At 41.2% G+C, this 27738-nt stretch overlaps 1 protein-coding gene across 2 annotated transcripts in view; it reads left to right on the forward strand.

Annotated features, from left to right (window-relative positions):
* Positions 1–27738, forward strand: part of ADTRP (androgen dependent TFPI regulating protein) — a 95391-nt gene that overhangs the window by 23918 nt on the left and 43735 nt on the right. The window contains exons 4-6 of one of the 2 annotated variants that reach the window (XM_048839864.2): positions 7193–7308; positions 12651–12802; positions 25378–26301. In XM_048839864.2, coding sequence (XP_048695821.1) covers positions 7193–7308; positions 12651–12802; positions 25378–25421 — 312 coding nt within the window. In that variant the 3' untranslated portion in view covers positions 25422–26301. Of the gene's footprint in view, positions 1–7192; positions 7309–12650; positions 12803–25377; positions 26302–27738 lie in introns of those variants that run through there. The other variant, XM_048839862.2, reaches the window with a different exon arrangement.

Here is a 27738-nt window from a genome sequence, read left to right on the forward strand (position 1 = left end):
AGACAGATATTCATTTGGTTTCCTGGCCATGCATTGCTGCTCCAGATTGTATAATAAATAAAAAACATTAATTAGGGCTGTCAAGCGATTAAAAAAATTAATTGCGATTAGTCACACAATTAATTGCACTGTTAAACAATAATAGAATGCCATTTATTTAAATATTTTTGGGTGTTTTCTACACTTGCAAATATATTGATTTCAATTACAACACAGAATAGAAAGTGTACAGTGCTCACTTTATATTTATTTTTGATTACAAATATTTGCACAGTAAAAAACAAAAGAAATAGTATTTTTCAATTCACCTAATAAAAGTACTGTCATGCAATCTCTTTATCATGAAAGTTGAACTTACAAATGTAGAATTATGGACAAAAATATAACTGCATTCAAAAGTAAAACAATGTAAAATTTTAGAGCAGGGGTCAGCAACATTTTAGAAGTGGTGTGCTGAGTCTTCATTTATTCACTTTAATTTAAGGTTTCGCGAGCCAATAATACATTTTAACGTTTTTTTAGAAGGTCTCGCTCTATAAGTCTATATATTATATAACTAAACTATTGTCGTATGTAAATAAGGTTTTCAAAATGTTTAAGAAGCTTCATTTAAAATTAAAATAAAATGCTGATCTTACACCACTGTTCCACTCAGCCCATTGCCGGCCTGGGGTTCCGTTCACCCAGACCAGCAGCGGGCTGAGCGGGGCCTGCAGCCGGGACCCCGGCTGGCAAGGGGCTGGCAGCCAGAACCCCAGACTGGCAGTAGGCTGAGCAGGGCCGGCGGCCGGGACCCCAGACCAGCAGTGGGCTGAGCGGCTCAGCCCGCTGCCCCTCAGTCTGCTGCCGGTCTGGGATTCAGTCCGCCGGCTCCTGCCAGCCAGGGTCCCAGCTGCCGGCCCCGCTCAGCCCACTGCTGGTCTGGGATCCCGGCCCTGTCCACATAGAGTAGGCACCTACCTTCTCCCTGGTTCTAGCCATTCTCTTCCTCTCTCTGCACTGAGATGAGTGTGGGAGTGCGCTGAGACCAGGGCTGGGGGTGAAGGAGCAGGATGGGGTGCAGGGTCTGGCCAGGAGCTAGAATGAGGGAGGGGGCTCAGGGTTGGGGCAGGAGGTGTGGAGCGCTTACCTGGGCAGCTCCCATTTGGTGTGAGAGGTGCAGGTGGGAATGCGGGGTGTGTGTGTGCAGGAGCTCCGGTTTGGTGCTCAGGGCAGGGGGCTGGGGTTGTGTGAGGAGGGTGCAGGAGTCAGGGCTGGGGTTGTGGGGGGGTGCAGGGGTCAGGGCACGGGGCTGGGGTGTGTGGGAGGTGTGGGGGTGAGGGCAGAGGGCTGGGTGTGTGTTAGGGGGTGCAGGGGTCAGGACGGAGGGCTGGGGTTGTGGGCTGGGGTCGTGGGGGTGCTCCCAGCCCCCTGCCCTGAGCGGCTCACAGCAGGGGGCTGTGGGGATATGCCCTGATTCCACCCCCCTCCCCAAGGTCCCCAGAGCAGAGAGCCTGCTGCGGTCAGCTTTTCCCTCTCCCCTCCGTAGGAAGGGCCATCAGCTGATCGGCTGCAGGGAGGGAGAGAAGGAGGGCCAGGAACTCAGCACGCTGGGGGAAGAGGCAGGGGGAGGGGGAAGCTTGCCTGCCCTGCAAGGAGAGGGTGGGGGCGTAATTTTAATGGCACGCTGCTGTCTGCCAGGGTCTGGCAGACAGCAGCGTGCCATTAAAAATTGGCTCACGTGCCATGTTTGCCACGCGAGCCATAGGTTGCCCACCCCTGTTTTAGAGCCCGCAAGTTCACTCTTGTTCAGCCAATTGCTCAGACAAACAAGTTTCTTTACATTTGCAAGAGATAATGCTGCCCGCTTCTTGTTTACAGTGTCACCTGAAAGTGAGAACATATGGTCTCATGGCACTGTAGTAGCCAGCATTTACAGGCAAGATGCAATAAAGATTCATATGTCCCTTTATTCTTCAATCGCCATTCCAGGGGACACATGTCCATGCTGATGACGGGTTCTACTCAATAACAATCCAAAACAGCTTTCTTTTTTAATAGTTCGGAATGTGTCGTTTCTGCATCGGAGTGTTGCTCTTTTAAGACTTCTGAGAGCATGCTCCATACCTCGACCCTCTCAGATTTTGGAAGGCACTTCAGATTCTTAAACCTTGGGTCGAGGGCTGTAGCTATCTTTAGAAATCTCACATTGGTACCTTCTTTGTGTTTTGTCAAAACTGCAGTGAAAGTGTTCTTAAAATGAACAACATGTGCTGAGTTATCATCTGACTGCTATAACATGAAATATATGGGAGAATGCTGGTAAAACAGAGCAGGGGACATACAATTCTCCCCCAAGGAGTTCAATCACAAATTTAATTAACACATTTTTTTTAACGAGTGTCATCAGCATGTCCTCAGGAATGGTGGCCAAAGCATGAAGGGGCATACGAATGTTTAGCATATCTGGCACATAAATACCTTGCAATGCCAGCTACAAAAGTGCCATGTAAATGCCTGTTCTCACTTTCAGGTGATATTGTAAACAAGAAGCAGTCAGCATTATCGCCTGTAATGTAAACAAACTTGTTTGTCTCAGCGGATTGGCTGAACAAGAAGTAGGACTGCGTGGACTTGTAAGCTCTGAAGTTTTACACTGTATTGTTTTTGAGTGCAGCTATGTACCAAAAAGATTCTACATTTGTAAGTAGAAGTAAGAAGAAGAAGTTATTAGATAAAAAATATTTCAAATTACATAATATGTTTGGAAAGTAGAAGCACTGCAAGTTCTTAATTCTTTGTGTAAAAGAGACAATTTGCTCTTGTTCAGTTCATGCATAGTAAATGCATCCCAGGGAGAGACAAAGAATACAGAGGGAAAAAGACAAAATCATTATTTCTTGTTTTAACAGAATATGAAAATGTCACAGTTTAACTCTTATGTTCTGGAGACCAGTCAGTATGCCAATATTTCAGATGAAGTTTGAGTCATACTCAAGAGAAAGTTTCCCAGCATTAACAATTGAATAAATAATAATAATAATAATAATAAATAATTGATAAAAGATTTTGGAGAACATAATATTTTATCGTCTTTATAACCTGAGCTGTATTTCCGAACACCTGACCATCTGATAAAACAGCTGAGAGAGCTTCATGAATGCTACAGATTTTAGTTTTCCCTTCGCCATTCTGCAAAAAATGCAAAAGCTTTAGTTTTCCCACTTAAAATTTTGCCGTCCTAACTGAAGAGGTAAACAAACTTCTCAACAAGCAGAGATATTAATTAAAATACACATTAAATTAAATTAAAACAAAAACAAAAAATAGTGAAGTTTCCTGAAAAGGGATGAATAAGCTCATTCATTTCATTGACAAAGAGATTAGAACACACCACTATTGTTTTACACTGTGATTTTGGCTTTTTTAACCTCAGAATGAAATAATTTTCTCTCCCTCTGTGATAATTATTTTTATCAGTTTCCCTGTTTGCAGGTAAAACTGAGAAACTGTTAATTGAAACACAGAATGAGTCATTGCTTCCACCCATTTTTGCCAACATTCTGATTTGTGTCAATACAAGCCTAATTATTAGATTTCCTTTTAAATCAAGAAGCATAACAGTATATATTTTTGAGTTTGCTTCCAAACAAAGATGCAACTGATTTAAATAAATGTCAGAATAACAACACAGTTAGGTTAAAATTGGGTTTATAACTGTCTTTAATGAATCGTGGTGTTTGGTGACTAAAGACTAATATTAAAAATAGCTAGAATGAGAGCATACTTTTTCCCTGTGAAAATGAAAAGCCTTTAAAGACCTTACAACTAGTATTAGCAACCACAGTATATGGGCCATCACTAATGTTCATCACTAAAGTCAGCTTTCTATCAGCCATCCAAGGGAATTCATTTGGAAAGCTAATTGAATGTCATTGGTAAGGACACACTTTGCCATAGGTGGCCAATCGTGCATTCCTTTGGTATTTGCTGTATAAACATAAATACACTGAACCCATTTACTCTTGTGAATGTACTCCATTATTCCATATGAATTCCACTGTAAATTGCTACTAAAGGAGAAAACAAACTGTAGATAGAGTTCATAAAATGGGTGAACACACCAACATGCTTTATGATACTAGCATGGCGATGAAAGGCTCTGTCTCTCTCTCTAGCTTTTTCACTTAGAATTATTTTGTTGCATTTCATGTGTATCACAGGGATGTGCACGTGTTCAGTATGGCAAGGACATGTGCAGTGTGTATTCAAGTTCAGGAATGAGAAAGACTAGAAAATTAAAATTACATACACACATACACTCACCCAGAGTGAGAAGCCAATATAAAAGAAGAAGCCATTTGTACACGAACAAGTTTCACTAGAGAGCATTCCTATAACATACACAAGGATCTCTCTTTATCTGCCTATGATTAAGGCAATCTTGCTTTCAAAATTAAAAAAAACTGGAAGTCTTTTGTGGCAAAGTGTTGTTAGGATCATGAACTATTCACACAGAACACAGAGTATACTTTTTAATAAAACATGTGCTGGCGTCACTGCTGCCAGCTTCTGACTCAACATGATTTTCCGAGTGAAGGATTTTTTCCCCCCTCAGTAACTTGGGGCTCTGCTTGAGTTTATCGTGAGCCACTCAACAACTGTTAACTTTCATTCTGAGCAAAACAACACCAAACAAACAAACTCAGCTTTGATAAGTATCTGCTGTAAATTCATTTGATTTTCTCTTGACTTCAAAACACTGCTCTTCCCACTGAATGGCTGGGCCTAATAAACACAGAATACATTTTCCTCAGTACAGCAATATGGCTTGAACAAATAATTTGTTGTTATTGAAAAAACAAATGTTTCCACTGATGAAATGGAAAGCTAGGTCATTGAGTGCCCCCAAAGGAATTGCCTGGGACACTGGGTGTTATGTGAAAAATTGGGACACATTTCTGAGTAAAAGACATAATTATAGGGACTGTGAAGAAATTAATTTGTACAAACTGAAGACCTTTTTCTACTTAAATGTATCCAAGAATCACTTGAACTTATACAGCTGGACCTCTGCTATTGACTGAGGGGGGTTGTAGGACTCTAGTCTAGGGTATGAAATAAAACAGAGAGAAGTCTCAACAGCACTGGCAGGGAGATGAACTAGAACAATCAAATAAACCTTTGTTATCTAGCTTGTAGAATACAACAACTGAAACTGAAGGATATTTGGCAACAAGCCACATGGGGCTGAATAACGGCTTCTGAGGCCTCCCATGCTAGGGATGTGTGAGAGGAATCTACTAAGTGCTCTCTTGCAGCATGCAGCCATAATGTGTCACACTCTTTTAGAGGTAGAAAGTAACTCTCTCTCCCAAACATCTGCCAATAAAACTTACATCTCATACCACGCCATCATGTCCTCTGCATGAGCCTGATCCAAAATCCACTGATGTGAATGGAAAGATTCCCCGTGACTTCAATGGACTTTGGTCTGACCTTAAAGGCAACATATTATATGACACAGAAAAAATCATGTATTATGTTTGCTGCTGCAGTTTTTTCCCACATTCTATCTGTAAAACCAATTGCCTTAGTTACTAGGAGCCCAACTGAGCAGGCCTTGCTGTGGTTGCCTGCTGCTGTGCATTGAACAACTGTTTTCACTGAGCTGTTGACAGTAACACTCAGGGCTTCTTCCTGAGTAGTTACAGTTAATTTAGAGCCGGAGCATCGTCTTTCATGTTGAAAACCAGAGAAGTGGACTTTCTATGTGGAAATCCCCACAAGAAATTCCTCCCTGAGGCTGACCCAAGTTGACCCTGTATGAGGGGAAGGGAAAAAAATACCTCGAAACCTGGAGGACCTCAAGACCCTTTGTGAGAGGCCAGTGATATCCAAGTGGACCCTGTACCCCAGCAGCAATGCTAGCCCACTGCACCCCCCCAACTCCCCTGAGCATGCTACGAAGGCTTTGCAATCTGCTTCCAGCAGCTCCCCATGGCGACTCACAAAACAGTTAATACAGTCTGGGGTTGGATCAGCTTCTCTGGTTAATTTCTGTGGGGCTGGATGGACTAAGATATGTCTCCTCCAAAACTCTGCCCTCAGCCCGACCACTCCTTCCCCAGTCTGCCCCAACTCCACACTACACACAGGGCCTGGTTGTGGAGACGGTGCCACTCAGATGCACAAACTCCCTTTCTGTACAGACAAATGGAGATCCACAGGTAGATCGGGGGATGGGGGGAGGGGTATTTATGATCTGAAAGGGCCTTAGAACAAACACAGCAAGGTGCACACGTAGTTCAAAGATCCCTTCCAATTTGCATGAATTTGCATTTGTCAATGCTGAATTTCACCTGTCTTCATGCTTCCCATTCACCTAGCTTTGTTAGGTCTCTGTGAAAGTCCTCAGTCTTTTCTAATCATTATTAACCTAACTACATTTTGTGTACTCTGCAAATGTTGTCACCTCAACAGCCACACCATTTTCCAGATCATTGATAAATATATTTAACCATCACCAGTCTGGGAATGGAACTTTGGGACACTGTTTGCAGTATTGGAAATTGATTCTTTATTTCTATTCTTAACATTTCTGTCTCTTTGTAGCTTTCTAATCCTAACAATTCTTCACCTTTCAGCACATAACATTTCCCCCAAATTGGTTTTTATTTAAAGGTGAGTTTAAAGCATTTTTTCCCACTCTCCAATGACTCAGAAATGGCTAGAGATATTTTCACCAAATTTACCTAAAGGAAAAAACAAATCACCTTTCGGCTTAAATTATGCATGGAAAGTCTTTCAGAAAATGCCAAGAGGGTTTTCCTTTCCATCTCAGAATAAACAGTGATAGATTCCACAAGATCTTTGTACTACTGTATACATGGAGATCACTCCAACTTTCCTTGTACATCTGATAATGCAGTAAATCCCTGCACTATCCATTAGCGATTACAATGCACAGCAGTACGGTGTTCTATAGTAGCACCTCATCATCATACTTTTTTCTGTGTAACAAGAAATTTTCAATGCTTGCTGTACCATGGGGATTTACTCACTGGTAAAGTGGCATGCTTTTCTGTGGCATTCTATACTGTTAACCAATAATTTGTTTGCATGTATGTACACATTGCCACAAGCGTTTTGGTTAATTTGGTTACCACAACACACTATTGCCACTCTCTGACATATCCCCTTTTCTTCCCAGCACACTATTGTGTTGCCACTTGCTCTGCTGGAGATCTTCGCTACCCCGCACTGTTATCCACCAAAGAAGAAAGGACTGATCCTATTAGGATTTGTTTCTGTTGCCTATCTCAGCTGGTAAGAATTATGTATTATAACCCCCTGGGATTTTCTCTAAATGACCTACTCCGGAAAAAGAGAATAAGCTTGCTTCTCATACAGGTGTGGCATCTTTTGGAAAAGGAGGAAGAACTGGGGAATTCTTTGTTTCTACAAGTTCTTACCTATGGCGGTGAACACATTAGTCTGAATGAATTTGCCTTTGTCATTACATTATTTGCCTCAATCCCACTAAAAGAAAACCCAGAATATAACATAAACTGTACAGACAAAATGCACTTATGATTTGAGATCCTTCTATAGTGGCTTGGAAATATTGGACTTTGCTACTACATTATATGACCATGTGTTAGGAATGGTTTATCCAAATCTAATCTTAACCTTAATGAAATTAGGATCGTTGTGTCCCAAATTCCTTTCCTATGTACCATTTTGCTGCATTACTTAGCGTTGAGCCACATTTTGTTCTCTTCTGAGGCTCTGTGACTTTTACTGTCTTCATGATCAAACTATGCTTCTGGGAACTTGCCCCACCTCCATGGGACAGGAATAACGCCATGAGATGCATGCTTTTAGCATTTTCATTTCCCACAGAGCCCTCTGCCCCACACAACTTCACCTCAACAGCAGCCACCCTTACCACAATGACCTAAATAAACCAGAGAAGAAATCACCTTCTTGTTTTGTAACACAAGGATCTGACATGGACCTGCCAGGTTTCAGCTAGAGGCAGGACGGAGATCTATCACGCAAACCCAATTGTTTTAAGCCAGTACTATCCAGACTTCTTGGTGGGGGTATGCCTTGATTGCAACAATATCAACTTGCCAAACCACACAGCAAGTATTGTCTGATGTGAGAACATGGGCCTAAACCCATGTATGTTCCAGTGAGCGGAGGTCACGGTCTCAGATGTTGCACACTGAAAAGAAGGAGAATGCTTTTCCACTCTGGGAGCGCCCACTGGATGAAGAATCAGTATCCTAGATAATCAGCAATCACAACCAGGCCAACCATGGTCAAGCCGAGTTCTAGTCACATCCTGCACTAGTGGTTTCTCCCAAAGTTTCCTTTGAGTTGCTGTTGTCTTCAGCTTCTAGTATATCACAGTCAGCGCTCCATTTGTAATGAAAGAGGTGCCAGGGCTCAAGCAATTTTTTTTTTTACTTTCCTAACTGATGCAGCAAGCCCCCAGGTGCTGAGGCTATGAACCCCCAAGCCTAGAGGTGCCGGGGCTCAGCCCTGGCAAGTCCTGGCACAAATTAAGCACAGATCACAGTACTCCATATCCTGGCTATTGGGCCCCCAAGCAGATAGCTATCTGTTACTTGTCCCTTGTGTCATCTTCTGTAGAGTCCTGCCCTTTGTATTCCAGTTTCCTACTGTTGCATGCACATTCATGCCAATCTCCATGCTGGTGCTTTCTGTCTCCTGGAGACAGCACAGAACCTTTCATTTTACTCACCTTGGTTCCCAGCAACAAAATGAGCTGAATGATCAGCTGGAGTTAGGTTCCTAATTTCCATTGAGGTTCCCAGCAACAAAACGAGCTGAATGATCAGCTGGAGTTAGGTTCCTAATTTCCATTGAAATCAATAGAAATTAGGGGTCTAAACAGAAGTTAGGAGCCTAATTCCTTTTGAGCATTCAGCCCCAAAGTCTTTATACTAAAACATTGCTTTACATTTTAAATCTCTGCATCCAGCCTATAGGTGCCAACACTTTGCTGTTGCTGCCTTCACTGATGTTGCAGAATCGTCAATAGTCCAATCATGTGGCCTTATCCTCCATAAGAAGCATCTTTACTACTCCCCTTTCTTCCATATCTATGGATTCAGGTGGCCCATTTGCCATGTCAGCTGCTGGATTCGCCAGGAAAGCAAGGGAAGAGTCAAGCAGAGAAGCCAGAATGGCTTCCCATGCATGCGCCTTTCTTCAAGGTCCTGCTTCCACGTGGGGTTTCATTACAGAAATTTATTTTTGCTGTACTCAAAAGTCGGGGGTGGTTTCCAACCATGGGAGGCTGCCAGGTGTGGTGAGAAACCTGGCAGACGTGTTAGTGAATTCCTGTAATGACAGATTTTGATACTCCTTCTCATGCTGAGTAGGACGTTACTCTACAAGTAATCCTCCTGAAATCAATTAAAAGTATCAAAAACCTGGCCTGTAATCTTCTTCCCTGTCTTAGAATACCAAAGCTTGTATCTCTGAACTCTTGGGTTATACAATTTTAGACCTTAAAAACAGCCTGCCCTTTTCCATTTCAATTGTAAAATCAATGTAACAGCAAAGAGGATAGTAATTTAGGCGCCAGTCATCAGAAATGTACTTTGGGCCATAAAGAGAAGGAGATCATACCCCCTTTCTAAGCTCAGGAAATATAAATAATCATATAGTGCGTACTGCATCTTAAGCCGTAACTAAATAAAATAAGTACATAAATGGAGGGTCTCTACTCCATCGCTTTCCAGTAATGTGTCCACTCCATCTTGATAATGAATTAAAACATTTCAATTATATTATGTGCTAGATACCTGTGCTCAGCTTCAGTTCATGACCTTCTCATTTTGAAATAATGCTATCTCAAATACCTAATTTGCATCAATACGTTCTTTGCCTGTCCTGATTTTACATATCTCTTTGAATATCACCTCAGGGACTACTTTTCTTCCTTCAGTGAGAGTGTAGCTCCCATTAAGATTAGTGGAAATCAGGAACATGTAACGAGAGGACAGGAGAAACCCTAAGTCTTCTTCCTTTTAGGTTATTATGGTACATCAAGTCTTACTGATTTATACATGCTGTCCCCAAATACTATAGCGTTTTGGTATACTTGCTACCCCTGTGCCATCAGCTAAGTTGTACCCTTCCTATAATTGCTCAGAAGTGCAAACATTACTTCAAGATTACCCTGAACTATTCGTTGTCACTTGATACTCTATTCTATTTCTTATCACAAAACTACTTTTTATTCCATTTCTAAATTGATACCTAATTTTTCAAAATAATAGACATCTGAATATAGTTTGGGAGTTGAACCAATAATCACATATGCAAAATGTGCAATTGTACAACGGGTGCAAAGTCTGATAATGCATTTTTAGATGTTTGCTAAAAATTTGGTCCATTCCGTCCATTGTTTCTGCTCACTGTAGCCAAAATTTTCAAACTTAGGTACCTAAAGACAGGCAACCAAATACGTATTTATGCACCAGAACAGCCTGCCAGATTACTCACAACTTCCATCAACTCAAGTGAGAGATGATGGTGCTTGGCGTCTCTGAAAATCAGGCCACTTATTTAAGTTAATAAAAAAATCAATTTAGGTGCCTGTCCTAAGGCACCCAAGTTTGAAAAATTTGATCCACACAATCTAATCTCCTACTACCTAAGACTAGGATCATTGGCTCTGTAATTGGCTGAGACATGGGTATCATATTAAAAAAATACATATAGACTCTACAGAATACTAAAAAAGCCAACTCCATCATTTTCCCCACTGAGGCTCCAATTAGTGTCTTGTAGATAATATTTCCTGTTATCACTATTGAGGCCTTTTTTTCGGCTTTTTTATTTCCTCAGTCGTTTCACACCCCAGTTGTTTCCTCTGATCAGAGGACCTATGATGGATCTATAAAACTAGTTTCTACTCTTAATGTTTCCAAGCTCAGCCCAATAAAATTCTATTACCAGCAAAACCAGTTTCTTCCATCAACCTTCTTACTGAGCGCTAACAAATCTTTCTTCACACACCTCTTCTTTTATATCCTACGAGTGCCTTCTCTAACTACTGCTGAGCTGTTTTCCTGCTTTAAGGACACTTCTACTGTTTTCTCTAGCATTTACCTGTTTCTCAGATTTGTGACATATCTTAATTCTGGTGGGGTATCTATGTGACACACATATCCTGAGGCATGACTCACAAAGCCAAGTGGCAGGCTAGTGTTTTCTCACAGAGTGACACACTCTCCCATGAAAATACTGGCAGTGGGGAAAAAATCACCAGAATATCTCCCTATTGGCAGTGCTGGGAAAAGTCTAAGGGGCAGCTTTACGGAGACAACAGACATGGCTCAGCTTCCCAATAAAATTATAATAGATCCATGGCCACAAAAAATGAACAACATGCTTGCCAGTTAAATCTTGCTGGACCTGGGGCTTGTTTAACTGTTTGAAACAGCACTAAATTAAAGGGCACTAGAGAACCTTTTGTGCACACCAGCAGGGTTTACATGGACCAATTCACATGCTACATGGTAGTCTGCTTTAGAAACCACACCCCCACAGGGCATGTTACCCTACCACATAGACAAGCCCTTGGGGAATAGAACTCAGGACTTTGTGATCCAAATGCACGGGTTTCTTCCATTGTCAGATTGTATTACAAGGGTGATGCCCCCACTACCGCAAAGGAGCTCAATGTAGCCTCAGCCCATCCTTCTGGCCTAATATAATACAAATCTCCTAATTTTATGTTACCTGTCTTTTCAGGGAACTACCTTTGAGATTGTAATCCAATTCGGATCAGTGAGGTGCCATTTGAATTACACTTATCCACAGATGTGTCGTATTATAAAAAAAATTTATCAATCAAAAAATTATCTTTTAAGGCTCTTTTGACCGATAAGAGTCACAGTATGCAAATAACTCACGTTAACTGGTAGCCACAGCAAGCTGTAGATTGGGTTTGAGGGGAGAGGAAGCAGGACAGAATGAAGGATATGAAGCCCTATAAACAGCCCAGAAAGGGGAAAGGGTGGACAATGCCACCACATTCTCTGCTACCTACCTACAGTTGCTCTTCCTTCCCCTTCTCTATGGGACAAAGGGAAGAGGTGCTGGGGAATCTTTGCCTCCTCCAGCTGCTCCCCGATGGACTGGTCACTGCTGAAGGGACAGAAAGATGAGCAATAGCATTTTCCTCTCCCCAGGTGTCTCTGATCTGAAAAGCCAGGGCAACCAGTTGGAAAAAGATGTGTCGAAAAGCTCATTTGCTGTTATACAATATAGTTAAGGACATTATAGTTAAATATCCCTATTTCTCAACTGAGAAGACTTACTTCAGTTATTTAAATACCATTATACTCACGGAAGTTGGGTCATGATAGTACCAAGCTGGTCCTGGTAGAACATTGCATGTGTTCTAATCCGTGTTAAATGACATGTGTACTTCACAGAAAAGAGTCCAGCTTTCTAACTGCCCAGTGGAGATGCTGCATATCAGTAGTTTACTGTTAGTTGATCTGTTTTATTCTTTACCATGATAGTTGTGATAACATATTCCTTCCTGGATGGAAAATCTTTAAATTCTTCTTCTAACTGAATGGTCCTAACCAAAAATCATTTCTCTCCTTGTCTAGGGTCCTGTGGATTTACTCTGTAACTGGAAAGTGGGTATATCCTCTCTTCACCTTTTTCAGCCCAGTGGGTCTAGCGGCCTTTTTCTGCAGTAACCTTGTCCTCATTGTCTGGATCTACAACATTGGAGAGTTTCTCAACCGTATGATTTGGGGTCAGTTCACTTTTTTTTTTTCCACGTGTAATCAAATGAAAAATTGAAATGTGCTTTGAGAGTGGAAGCAGACCAAATAATGGAGCAGTGCTTTGTGTGCCTGTCTAAAGGGGGGTCAGGCACAAAGCAGGTGTTGGGTCTCCAATAAAGCTCCCCAGTTTTTTAAGTAACACCTTCTCTCCCCCCTCCCCCCAAAAAATGGGTGTTACATCAATTTTCCCTAATGTAACTGGAGAAGGGCCTTTTGCCAGGACAATAATTGGAATCTGATTCCTTCTCACACCATGATGCACAGAATCAAAATTCCCCTGGCCTAAACTTTTTGTACCCACGCGTAGAATTTATTGAACTATGGACTGCTGCTGTTTAGGAAGAAAAGGAGTACTTGTAGCACCTTAGAGACTAACCAATTTATTTGAGCATGAGCTTTCGTGAGCTACAGCTCACTTCATCAGATGTATACCGTGGAAACTGCAGCAGACTTTATATACACACAGAGAATATGAAACAATACCTCCTCCCACCCCACTGTCCTGCTGGTAATAGCTTATCTAAAGTGATCATCAGGTGGGCCATTTCCAGCACAAATCCAGGTTTTCTCACCCTCTACCCCCCCACACAAATTCACTCTCCTGCTGGTGCTAGCCCATCCAAAGTGACAACTCTTTACATAATCAAGTCGGGCTATTTCCTGCATAAATCCAGGTTTTCTCACATCCCCCCCACCCCCATACACACACAAACTCACTCTCCTGCTGGTAATAGCTCATCTAAACTGACCACTCTAAGGGTTTACCGATGACAGAAAACTGACATTGATGTACCTGAGTGCAAGCATCAGAGCTTCTGTCAAGGGAACATGATAAATGGCATGTTTGTGGTCTTTAACCAACCATTCAATGTCTCCTTTCTGCTTCTGCAGCCACGAGTTGGTGGCATGAGCCAAGGTTGTTGTTTTTTTTTAAAAAAACACCCCATTTAGAAACCCACCTAACAGAAAAAAATATTATTTTAGGTAGTTATGTTATACAGTGAGAAAAAAAAATGCAGGATTATTTTTTTCCCTCTGGTTTTGAATCTCCTTCCCCCACTCCTCAAAAATAGTTTCTGAGATGAAAAGGTTTCTGTTGGGGGGGAAATTTATATATTTTACTCAGAACAAATGTGTGAAAATTTGTGATTTGTTCCAGGGTGGAATATTGCAAGCTTTGGGAAGGGGAGTGGGAGAGGGGATCTTTTTACTGGAAACATTTTATCCTTGACCAAATTTGTGAAGACTCACAAAAATCTCAGGCCAAAAATTTGAAATCAGAGTGCCTAAAATTAGAATCTCAACATCCACCTAAATAGAAATGGACTGAATTTGGCAGGTGCTGAGTAACTCTGGATCCAAGGTGCTCCAAACCTTTGCAAATAGGATGACTGCTATAGGCACCCAGGTTTGAAAACTTGGCCATAGCCTTTTCTTGCTTAAACTTGCCAGGTGAGGACTGGTGCAGGTAGCCATAGAGATGAAAAAAAAGATGAAGGGCCAGATTCTGCATTCAAACACAACTGTGCATGTCCATTGATTTAAGAGGGACTGCAGAGTTGTAACTGAGCAAAGAATTTGGCCCCAAATCTGTGATCAAAAGCCAGAGTATCTCTGCTACTAGGAATATAAATTGTTCTTAATTGCATGGCAAACACTGCAAGGTATAGTAGCTAGAGATCTGTTTGTAAACAAGCATGCCTCTATTCCTTGGAGAGACATACAAACAGTGAACTGTGCTACCCTGTACTACAGATTACCAGGTTTCCCCAGGGATTCTCTTCTGGAGTAGCATGCAGAACAGTTGCTCCTGCTCTCGCTCTCTCAAAGACAGCTTTTTGCTTCATTTATCTATTGTGATTGTTTGCTGTTTGATGAAACAAGTGCAAGACAGGTTTATTTTTAATGTCTTATGAATAAGTTTCACTACTTCATGGATAAACAACGAGGAGTCTTTGTGGCACTTTAGAGACTAAAAATTTATTTGGGCATAAGCTTCCGTGGGCTAGAATCCACTTCATCAGATGCATGGAGGGAGGAAAAATAACTTTTGAAGTGGTAATAAGAGTGGCCCATTTCAGACAGTTGACAAGAAGGTGTGAGTAACAGCAGGGGGAAATTAGTATGGGGGAAATTAGGTTTAGGTTTTGTAATGACCTAACCACTCCCAGTCTCTATTCAGGCCTAATCTGATGGTGTCCAGTTTGCAAATTAATTCCAATTCTGCAATTTCACGTTGGAGTCTGTTTTTGAAGTTTTTTTTGTTGAAGAATTGCCACTTTTAGGTCTGTTATTGAGTGACCAGGGAGATTGAAGTGTTCTCCAACTGGTTTTTGAATGTTATGATTCCTGATGTCAGATTTGTGTCCATTTGTTCTTTTGCATAGAGACTGTCCGGTTTGGCCAATGTTCATGGCAGTGGGGCATTGCTGGCACACGATGGCATATATCACATTTGTAGATGTGCAGGTGAATGAGCCCCTGATGGTGTGGCTGATGTGGCTAGGTCCTATGATGGTGTCCCTTGAATAGATATGTGGATAGAGTTGGCACCGGGGTTTGTTGCAGGATTTGGTTCCTGGGTTGGTGTTTTTGTTGTGTGGTGTGTAGTTGCTGGTGAATATTTGCTTCAGGTTGGGGGGCTGTCTGTATGCGAGGACTGGGTCTGTGAGAGTGAGGGATCATCCTTCAGAATAGGTTGTAGATCCTTGATGATGCGCTGGAGAGGTTTTAGTTGGGGGCTTTAGATGACGGCTGGTGGCGTTCTGTTACTTTCTTTGCTGGGCCTGTCTTGTAGTAGGTGACTTCTGGGTACTCTTCTGGCTCTGTCAATCTGTTTCTTCACTTCACCAGGTGGGTACTGTAGTTTTAAGAACGCTTGATAGAGATCCTGTAGGTGTTTGTCTCTGTCTGAGGGATCGGAGCTAATGCGGTTGTATCTTAGAGCTTGGCTGTAGACAATAGATCCTGTGATGTGGTCTGGATGAAAGCTGGAGGCATGTAGGTAAGTATAGCAGTCAGTAGGTTTCTGGTATAGGTTGGTGTTTATGTGACCATCGCTTATTAGCACTGTAGTGTCTAGGAAGTGGATCTCTTGTATGGACTGGTCCAGGCTGAGGTTGATGGTGGGATGGAAATTGTTGAAATCTTGGTGGAATTCCTCAAGGGCCTCCTTCCCATGCATCCAGATGATGAAGATACCATCAATGTAGTGCAAGTAGAGTAGGGACGTAAGGCATGAGAGTTGAGGAAGCGTTGTTCTAAGTCAGCCATAAAAATGTTAGCATACTGCGGGGCCATGTGGGTACCCATAGCAGTCCCACTGACTTGAAGGTATAAATTGTCTCCAAATCTGAAATAGTTGTAGGTGAGGACAAAGTCACAAAGTTCAGCCACCAGGTTTGCCACGATGGTATCGGGAATGCTATTCCTGATGGCTTGTAGTCCATTTTTGTGTGGAATGTTCATATAGAAAGCTTCTACATCCATAGTGGCTAGGATGATGTTTTCTGGAAGATCACCAAAGGATTAAAGTTTCCTCAGGAAGTCAGTGGTGTCTCGAAGATAGCTGAGAGTGCTGGTAGCGTAGAGCCTGAGGAGAGAGTCTACATACCCAGATAATCCTGCTGTCAGGTTGCCAATGCCTGAGATGATAGGGCATGCAGGATTCCCAGGTTTATGGATTTTGGGTAGCAGATAGAATACCCCTGGTCGGGGCTCTAGGGGTGTGTCAGTGTGTCAGTTCTTGTGCTTCTTTTGGGAGTTTCTTGAGCAGATGGTGTAGTTTCTTTGGGTAATTCTCAGTGGGGTCAGAGGGTAATGGCCTGTAGAATGTGGTGTCAGAGAGTTGTGGATAATAATGGGTGTTTCTCCATTATTTCCTAACCCTAACAGTCAGTTACAACAACTGGAGATTATCAATATAAGCAGCACAAGTGGAATACAAATGATTTGATGCCCAAGATGATAACTGACTGAAGGAAAATGAACATACTAACCAGTCATCAAATTAAATTCAAATTAGTGTGTTTGGAACTGATGGCTAAATACAATCAGCTAAAAAGGAGAACTCAATTTCACTAAGATCTGTTGGTCAAAGATAAACCCAATCCAGAACACCACTTCCAACCCCTCACTATACTCTGACCTTTGGACAAGTTCAGTCTATGCATATTTTGAAGGTGCAGGTGGCTGACTCAGAGAGCAAAATAAGTACCGGTACTTTACACGCACAGCATGATCCTCAGCTGATGTAAACTAATGCAGAACTATTGAAGTGACCAGAACTCCACTGAATTACACCAGCTGAGGATCTGACCCACACTGTATAGTTTTTATTACTCAAAGCAGACATAAAATCATGGCCTCTTGTGATAATTAATGATCCTATGGCATTTTTCACACAAGTACAGGGCATTAGTCCTGGGTTAATATTTCTACTGTTTGCTAAATTACATTCTTCCCAGCTCTTGTAATTTTAAATGCATGTTCAGTTCTTCACATTCAAAGCCTACGATATTGTCTAGCCTTGCCATGCACTCTTCAATGGTTGCTGGTTCCACCCTATAGGTGGCTACATGAGAGTGGCCAAGGGAAGGTATTCCTGTAGTAGGATAGAATATGCAAGAGCGAAATCTTCCTCCATCCGTGCTCATTTTGTTCTGGGACAAAAATCCCACTGAACTCTCAAGGAATTTTGCCCATGTAAAAAAACTGCTGGATTTGGCCCCAGATTAGTTTGCTGAGCTTTCACAGTGTTTTAGGATCCTCCTAGAAAAAAGGTGCTGTATAAATGCCCAACTCATTCTCATTGCAGAGCAAACCTAATGGTTTTAAATGAAGTTCTCAATGTCTGTGGACTAATGTTGTGGTGATTGCATACTTCTAGAGACGTAGGGTCAGACTACAAAGGGGGCTGGGAAGGGTGGAGAGAATGCAAAGCCATTGTGCCACCCTTCTCTGGGCTGGCCTACAGAAATGGTGTGCCACCAAGAAGAGTGAATGCTGCACAGAACTGAAGGGTGAAATGGTAGGTCGACCTGAGGTGCCAGGCCTCTCTGGAACTCCCATTAAGGTGCTGTTGTTTTGTTCTGCACCCCTGGCAGGACAGTGGCTTAATGCCACCATTTAACCTTTACTGTTATGGAAAAATATAATGGTATGCCTAGAATCCTATTGGCAAATATAGAAATAACTTTTCATTATAATTATTGTGCCCTTCAGGCACTTATGCCTGTCACTACTGAAATTCACCACGCTTCTCCCAAGCTGCTTACTGACTGTAGCTTGCATCTGGAGGACACTCTGTAGGACTGGGCAGTCTTTTGCCCAATGCCTTGGACTGAGGGCTCCAGGGCAGATACGTTTTCCTCCCTCTTGCTTCTCACCAGCAATTAGAAATTTGTTTCCTTGGCACCATGGTAATTGAAATAAGGCAAAGCCGATTAGAAGAAGATTAGATCAAGAAAACCAAAGTAATTCAAAGATAAGCAGAATAAAATACAGTTAGGTCAAAGACTGCACCCACCCTTTAAACCTTGTAGGTACTACTGAGTGAAAACAGAATACTATATATGCTTATGTCCTTAGACATTTCTGTCAATCCTGCAGGCTGCCAGAGTGTCTCAGTTAGCACGTCGACTCCCCAGAGTCCAATCTATCTCTCCCTCTCCTTCTTTAACAACCATATCCAGCCTTGGTGCCAACGACAACGGGTTTCTGTTTCTTCCCAATCAGGTTACCCTTCTCCCTCTTGGTTTGCTTTCTCCTTACTATCCCCCTCCATCACTGGTCAATAAATCTCATCTCTTTGTTTTAGCTCTCTTCTTTGAAACAGACCTTCTCAGCCATTATCTTAACAACTACCGGTTACACTGGACTCATCTTTTATTCCTATCAGTAGCTCAGTATGTCAGTAATAACTCATTTATGCAGAGACTGAGTTCAGCTGTTCACCTAGCCAACATAAACATAAAATGTATAGTTATAAGACTACTTAAAATTGCTTATAATTTCTCAATCAAATAACTTTATCTTGCATACTTATCTAATCCATTGAAATTATGTACACACATATACCGTATATGTGGGCATGATTACACCTGGTCAGAAAACGACATTTTCTTTGTGGAAATTTTTGATTTTTTGTTGATCAACCAAAACCGTTTCATTCTATGATGGATTCAGTTTTTTAAAAAACACCACCACCTTCCATGAGAATTTTCATTTTGTGAAAAACCCAGTTTTCTCTCAAAAAAATGTTGCATTGTAAAATTTTGATGATTCCTAGTCCTGATGCCCACAGCATGTGATGAACTGCATCTATTACAGACCTTTAATAGTCTTACCTGTACTGTGCCCACTTATCCATCTACCCCAGAACTGCCTACAATTCTAACCTGTGAGCAGCTTTAAGCAACCACAACTTTTCTTAAAATTAAAAGCATCGGCCACAAAAAGATTTCCTCTTTCCTCACACAACATGCATGTTTCCCCCAAAATTATTCCAAAGTCCAGGACTGACTTTTTTTTAAGGTTCAGTATCTTGTGTGCCACAGCAGAGAAATGGGCACTGTACCATTTTTGAGCCTGCATTCTGAGCTCTTTCTGATAATATAATATGCTTTTCTACATCTGGACAGCCAAGAGTTAGCAGACCTTAAATTTGTTTAATTTTTTCCAGAGAAACTCTTATGCAGCATTTGAGGTCTTAAAAATATGTTATTTTCCATTTTGCTTTGGCTTGGACTCAAGGTAGCCACTGCAATCCAAATATACAGGCAGAGAGATACAAAAAATAGGACTAATAATTTTTTTTTAATGCTAAAAGTTTCTAATATTGTTCGGTAACCATTCACACCACCTAAGAGCTTGGCCCATGGGTCTGTGCATCCAAAAGTGAAGCACGAGCCATTTTTGATAGGTAGAAAATGTCACAAAAAAACCCAGGTTTTACAGTATTTCCACCAGTCAAACTGAAAGAGGAATCCCAAAATAGGATGAAATGGTCCTCTCCATGGTTTTGTTCCCAACAGAACACAAAACCACCCAGAGCAGTTCAGATCAAAAGTCCTTGAATCCAAACCTCCCCCAAAAATAGTGAGGAAGGGGTTATGATTTGAGGTTCTGGTGTAGTCCCTGATCTAGTGTAAATCTGAACATTTAGAGAAACAGCTGATTCTTTTCTTTTTCCTTCAGCAGACCTGCAAACCCTTTTCTAGCTTCTTTACTTGTCTACTTTGAGCTAGATGTGAGTAGGATCTATCTGGGATGCTCGTTGCCTTACTGGCTATCACCAGATAGCTACTTTGCAAGAGATCTAAATGCATGAATTAGGGAGAAGCCATGCAAAACAGTTGGGGCCTTTAAATTTGCAAGTGTCCAGTAAGTTCATACAAAACAGACAAGTGGCTTATACCTACCCTGAAAGAAATGAGCAAAACTTAACCTAGAAAACAAACACAAAGGACAAAAGATCAAACACTCACTGGTTGCAGGAGAAGAAGCTGCAGACTGTGGTAGTAAGCTGTAATTGCTTGTAAAATGGCTTCCATAGGCCTGCAGTTAACTGTTTCTCTAAAATTTAAAGGCCCAGATGCTAAATGGGGAACTTGCTTGGAAAGGAGGCATACAACCAAAGGAGTGAAGTTAGAACTAAAGTTGCTTCCAAAGTGGTTTAATTATCCTGGCTTAGGGCATGAGACTAAATGATATAAAATAATTTGTATGTGAACACACAGGGCAATTTCTGACAGAAAAAGGAACATTTGTCAACTCCTTATGTTTAACAATCTGTTCCACCTTTGTATTTTGCTGTGACATTCTGAGTAGTTTTCCAGACCTGGAAGAAGAGCTCTGCATCGCTTGAAAGCAAAACAATTGCCTTTCTAACATACATAGGATATATATTTGCTTGTTAGTTGTCAATGTATGTTTATTCAGAGGGTGTGTTCAGTGGTATGTGAGTTCCTGCTACTAGTCTCTTCAGACTCTTCGTGCTGTGGGAATTAAGTTGTCTCTCTCACCAACAGAAGTGGGTCCAATAAAAGATATAACCTCACCCACCTTGTCTCTTTCCTGACGACTGTGCCCCTTTCAGGAGACTGGTTTGTCTTGCGTACCCCCAGGTTTCACCTCACTTAAAAACAACTTGCTTACAAAATCAGCCATAAAAATACAAAAGGGTCACAGCACACTATTACTGAAAAATTGCTGACTTTCTCCTTTTTACCATATAATTATGAAATAAATCAATTGGACTATAAAGATTGCACTTACATTTCAGTGTTTAATATATAGAGCATTATAAACAAGTCATGGTCTGTATGCAATTTGAGTTTGTACTGACTTGGCTACTGCTTTTTATGTAGCCTGTTGTAAAACTAGGCAAATCTCTAGATGAGTTGATGTCCTCCCTTGAAGACCTCTGCGTACCCCCAGAGGTATGTGTACCCTTGGTTGAGAATTACTGGACTATAGTACAGCACAGCAATACCATAGTAAAACATACAGGAGATCCACCATAGAAGTAATTATACTGCATCAAGCTACTCAAAGGACCACCTCCCCACAATAAAGTGCGTGTCACAGTATAAATTTATTGTTTTCTTTCAAACTCCAGCCTGTGTCTCCTAACAACTTGGCTGTTCCCCTCACAAGATTTCACCACTGGTAAGAACTGATGTGAAGAGCTGCACAAGGAAAGACATTTTCTGGCCTTCATATGGACGTGTGGGTTCAGATTCCACTCTCACACCATGTTAAGAACTTGTGCAGCGCTGTGCATCAGGGAAGCCATTTGCAAAGCAGACCAACAAGTAATTTTATTAGTTCATCAAAACCCAAGAACTAGGCCATATAAACTTGCATGTCATCTACTGGCACCTTATGTATTAACTGACTATTGACATATGTACCAGCAAAGAACACTCTTGTAACACCTACTTATGGTTTGAGCAAGTTCTCACACATTCACAGGCAATGCCCTGCCCAGTTCATAATGAAACACAAACAACGTATGGCCTGTGATTGTGAAAGCTCTGGAACTCCCAAGAAAGTCCATCAAGCATTGATTATTGTGAATCAGATTCAGGAATTTTTTCATGTCCCCAGTAGTCAGATGTCAAACTTTGAGATGTAGGCCAGTCACCAAATCTCAGGAAGGATATCCCTTCCCCACAATGTACAACAGAATAATTGGCTGAGGTACATGAAGCAATTTTTAAAATTTTCCTCTGAAGTAGCTGGTATTATTCAGTGCCAAAGGCAGAATATTGATTTAAAGGACCAACAGTCCAATCTGATAGAGAAAATATTGCTCCCAGTCCTGCAAGCTGTAGGATGTGGGAGGGCCTCTGGGCTTTACAGAACCCCACTGGTGGGGGCTCTGCACGGGGACAGGCATCTACCCACCCAGAACAATTTCCAGGATCAAGGCTACTAAGTACAGATTATTTGTGTGATCCTACCTGAGTTCCTGTAACCCAGTTATACTATACCAAACCTTCATGCAGTCTTTATTACAGGCAGAACACCCAGTAATGCCTATAGTTAAGCATGGTAATGAATTTTTGTTCAAAACCATCACTTTCAGATGCTTATAATTTTGTCAAATATCATTTTGGCTGATCTGTGGCAGGGTTATTATCAGTTGGACAGAAAAAGGGAAAGTTTTTTGGTTTTTTTTTAGCAATACTCGTGGGAGATAAAAACACCCTCACGTTGCTAGAAAAAGATTTTTGCAACTTTTTTTGTTTTGTTTTAAAGAGCTTTGAAGCATCAGTGATTAGTGTTTGAAACTTAAAATTTAGTAGAGTCATAATCCCTTGCTTGCAACTGTGCCTTCCATTGGTCAAGTGAAAATCAGATTTGAGTTGGAGAAAATTATAAGCGCTTAAAATCCCTTCTTTCTCAACATGCAGGAGTTTCTCTGAAGCTACAGAATCAAAGGCCTTCCAGCATGCCATTGGTAGTGCACATTCATGCCTGTAGAAACTGAGTGGAATTTTTAACTGAAATATGATTTGTGCATGAAAAAAAGAAAGCTACCAATAAATTTTATGATGCCGGAGCTTATGGAACATGATCATAATCTTAACCGTCTTTTGGTGTAGTACTGTTTTTATGGTATGCACTCTAGTTCATAGACAGTTATAAAAAGTTTAGGGACTGCACATTTTATGGGTGCTATGTTTGCATTCTTCAGCCAGACTTCCTTAGTACAATGTGGTGAACTATTAGGAAGCACAGCAACTGTGGCAAGGCATACCTCAGTGCACTTAAAAAGTGGTATTGGAACCTAGGGGTGCAAGTTTGAAGCTTTCTAGTGGCTGCATTTTCCCTGGAACTGCTTCTGAATCGAGAATGCAGTACCTACAATGATAAGCTGTAAGGATCTGAACCTCCCTGGAGGGAGGGAAGTGATAAATTTTAGCATTATACAGGGGTGGGCCTCACCAGAAAGTCACATTTTAAATAAACTATAAAACGCCTGTGTTCTCTGAGAAACTAACACGCCAGATCCAAGTTCCACTTTTCTTTATTGCAGTCCAGATTTTCTACGATTCTGCTTTTAGTTTTCAGACTTTAAAAAAAAAGACTCTTCTTTCTAGGAAATACCTTCATTTCTGCTCCCTTTACATTTGAAGTGTAAATGAGCAAGGTATCCTCATTACATTAGTAAAATAATAACTTTATTTATGTCCACAAGCTCCATACGTCTGTGGTAGGGGAAAGGACTCAAGTTTCAGGAATTAAAAGGGTGTTATTAATGTCTCAGCACTCATGAGCCAAACGCCTAGTCTGTCTTTGTCTCCTCTGTCAGCCATTGCTTTGTAACTAGTCTGTGGCTCTCTCTCTAGAGATGCTTCATATTTGTCAGTCAAACCACAAATGACCACTGGGGTTCAAGAATCTGGATCTTCTATTCTTGAAAGACAGACCTGTATCTCTAGAGGATTTTCATCTCCTGTCAGTGTTAAGAGGGCTTATCACCTCTTTCTTTGCCATCCACTAGAGGGCGACATAATCACAAACACTTGAGTGAGCAAGCAAGCATGATTCCATCAGCAGAGGCCAACCATATAAATACACACCAGCCAGCATGTAAAATCATAGAAACACAGAAGTGGAACAGACCTCAAGAAGTCATCAACTCCAGCACCTAGTGCTGAGGCTGGGCCAAGTAAACCCATACCATCCCTGACAGGTGACTACCCATGAGAATTGTACATGACCACTATAGTACAAGTACCTCCTGTTTTTCCTATCCATGAGATACCCGTTTGCACTGGTCAGTCTAAGAGGGTTCTTCTGCTAGGATATTGTGCAAGGAATGTTTCTGTATGTCAGGATGCTTCCTGCATGCTGTGCAATCTGGTGTAATTCTACCAGGCAAGCTGAAAAGGGCCAGCAGTGGAACCCAGTTCTGTTGCTGGAGGAAGAGCTTCAGAGCCTCCCCACAAAGGATGTTCTTGGAGGTTAGGGCAGTCGGCCACTAAGGGTCCTCTAAAATGTTCTCAGTAAGCAGGAGGACGATTGTTAATAGTAAAGGATAAAGGGCAGGAAGAGTGGGAAGATGGGTGGGGAGGCTTCTGAAGGTTTGGCCAGTTCAGACCACCATCTTAATGTCTCTCACATCTCTAAAGGGAAAAAAACCCAACCCTTTTCCACATTCACTGTTTTCCCATGAGAGTTAAATTGTATTGTTCTTTGTTTCTGTCCATTTTGCAATACACGTTTAGTGGAACACAATTAATTCTTTCAGGGGCAATAAGTATAAATCTGTCATTAATCTTCCACATGGTATTGGATAGTTTGATTTAATGACATGCCAGGTGAAGAAGCCCTGAGAAAGTGTATACATTTTCTCCTCTTTTCTCACTATAATGTGATGCATTCACTTCATCTCCATCTGCAAAGGTGCAGAGCCTTTAGCCGTACTTTAAGTAGGCTGCAAAAGCTTGCCAAGACCTACATTAATTATTGCTGGATACTGGACATCCAGTGCAACAAGAAGGCAAACAGAATGATTTGCCAACTGGCTAACAGCAAGTGTCAGGCTGGGACATAGAGAATGGAGGGGAGAGAAGATAATGTCTGGACTCCAAAATCCTTTGTTTTAAAATATTCTTTTATCCAGTTAATACAGGGACAGATCCTTTCCCCACTGAAGTCCATGGTAGAACACCCATTGTTTTCCTTTTTTTAAACCTTTTTTAAAAATTGTTCTTATGACACTCGTTATTTTCAGTGGCACCAGGACTTGGCCCATGGTGCATTTCAAATTCTTCTTCAGTGGCTAATAATCTAACTTGTGCTGGGCACAACCCAGGCAAGTTTGTCTTCCCTCCTACCTTGAAAATAAAGATCGATCCAAACTGCACAATTCAGCTCTCACCCCTATCCCAATCCCACTCAACTTCAGGGGTGCTGAGACTCCAGGGACTGATTCTGGTTTATCACTATGCTAACATGCTTCACATATAAATGAACTTTTCTATTTGTGCGTTTGATTAGCAATTTGTTCCCCTCTGTTTCTGAACAGGAGATACAATAGTAATACTGGAATACAAGAGGAAGGGCAAATGAAGCTTTCTTTTCAAAGGAGTGCTTCCTCCATGAATTCTGAAGCCATGAAGTAAAGGAAAAGAAATATCACTGTGATAAACTCCTTCTCCAACATACTCTATCTTCTGGTGAAGCCATTTGGTCATCACAACCATGGAAACTGGTGGAAAATATTAAATGATATTATTTTACAGGATGCTTATGAAACAAAGCAACTGCTACGAATAAAGAAATGCATGCATCTGTGTACAAGATTTCTCATCCCTTGCACAATGTACATTAGGATATATCTGTGGTAAACTTGTAACTGGCAAATAAATTACCTCATGATCTTGCCGTGGGACTCACACCACATCTTTAAATGCCCTGTGAAAGCAAGCACTCTTTATTCAGTACTTGTTTGGCTCACCCAATGTTTTTCTAGAAGTCCATATGGAAAAATAAAAAGGAGAGTAATAATTTTAACATTGCCATGACTTCCAAAACTAGAAAGATAATAAATTGGGCTGGTGAAGACTTATTAGGAATGTCTGCTCAGAAATTTCACCATGAAACCACCATTTTCGCAACAGCAAACATTCTGAAATATTAATATATTATAACTTTTTCTTCTTAATTTCTAACAAGAACTCAAAACTTTTTCTTTTTTGGTTTCAGGTAATCTTGAAGCAAAAGTAAGCTAAGTAATTATACTGACTGCAGGATTGCTTTGACAAAAAGTATGTTAATTGAAAGCACTGCTTAACATAAAGCTGCCTGCCATAAAATTATATTACATTCACATGTTTACTAACCTTGCTTGATATATTTGATTTCTATTATTAGCCTCAACATTTTGTTAATACCTAGAGTTAATACCTGGAGAGGTGCTTTGCAAATCCAAATAAACAAACAAAAAACAGGTCCTGGAGTGAAAGTGTACTTGAATCGTCAGCATAAATTAAGAATGTCTCTATATTGTTAGTGATGCATTTAGATAATTTTAAATTAGTTGGCAGTACTTCAGTGGGGTAACTACTACTTCATTGCAATGCCGATAGCTCAGCACTGTAACACATTCCATCCACCAGGGTGTTGTTTGCATCATTTGAGTGCTGCTACTGCTTACCAAAGCATCAAAGAGAAACCTGGATGGATTAGCTGTCTGGGAATAAGACACAAAAACAAAGTGGACATACACATTTTGTTCTTCTCACAGGTTATGCACCTGGTAACATTCTGGATTGGGAATTTAACATGCCAGGACTAAATTGCATATCATGTTATCCCTATGAGCCAAGAGGAGATCTGTGCATCCATACTATTTTCAGATTACCTGCACAATTCACTTCAAAGTCTAGTGGGGGGACTGTAGCACCTCTTGCTCTGGTTGAATTAGAGGGAGAGAGTGCAGGAGAACAACAGGGAGATTTAGAAAGGGAAAAGATAATCAATGGAAAAACTGAAGGGAGAGGCAGGCAGAAGATAAAAGGGCAGTTAATTAAGGGAGAAAGAAGAGAAGAAAATTGAGGATACTTGCTATAGAAAGTAACAAAATAATATATTGCAAGTTCAGTGTCAAAATATTACAGTGAAATAGATACTAATGTGTGATAGAAATATCAGGGGGCTCGCTCAACAAAATACAGGATCCAAGTATTCCTAAAGAGAAGATAACTTGATCTGGTTTCATATGGTGGGCCCCGGTGGTTTTGGTGCACACTTGTTGATGTTTAATAGAATCCAGTAGAGTTAATACTAAATCATTTTACTTTCTCAAACTTTCTCTATTAAAGTGAAGTTCTTCATGAAAAGTGACTCTGTAAAAATGGCACCAGGAGATTGTATATTCATTGTGTCTCAATGATTTCCATATCATATGGGCTCTGTATTCAAGAAGATGTATTTTCCTAACTGCCAGTCCCTCAAATTCCCTCTGGGCTCTGAGAGTCCAGACTGGTTCTTTCACTCTCATGCATCACCACCAGCCATAGGTTCTTCATGGCAGATCATACCCTCAACTACACCTGTGCAGTCAGGCTGTCTTCAGAGTATTACTTCCATGACCTCAGTGCAAATCTACAGAAGGTGGAGGAGAATTCTATAGGTTGTTTTAAAAATCCTATAGAAAAGTTAGCATTCCCTACTCAGTTCTCTATGAGGGAGATATGGGACCTGCACTGCGAGGTTAAATTCAGGACGATGAAAAGTTTGCCCCCATAGCTCAGGGTGATCAGCCCCTGGGCTTGGGTTTGGGTCTCTCTCTGATGCAAACACAGCCAAAGAAGAAGAGAAAAATTACATGATGCAGCAGAGTCAACAGGTATAAACTGACATTGCTCCCTTGATTGCAATAGAG

The sequence above is a fragment of the Caretta caretta genome, chromosome 2, assembly GCF_965140235.1.
Source record: "Caretta caretta isolate rCarCar2 chromosome 2, rCarCar1.hap1, whole genome shotgun sequence".
Taxonomy (NCBI): Eukaryota; Metazoa; Chordata; order Testudines; family Cheloniidae; genus Caretta; species Caretta caretta.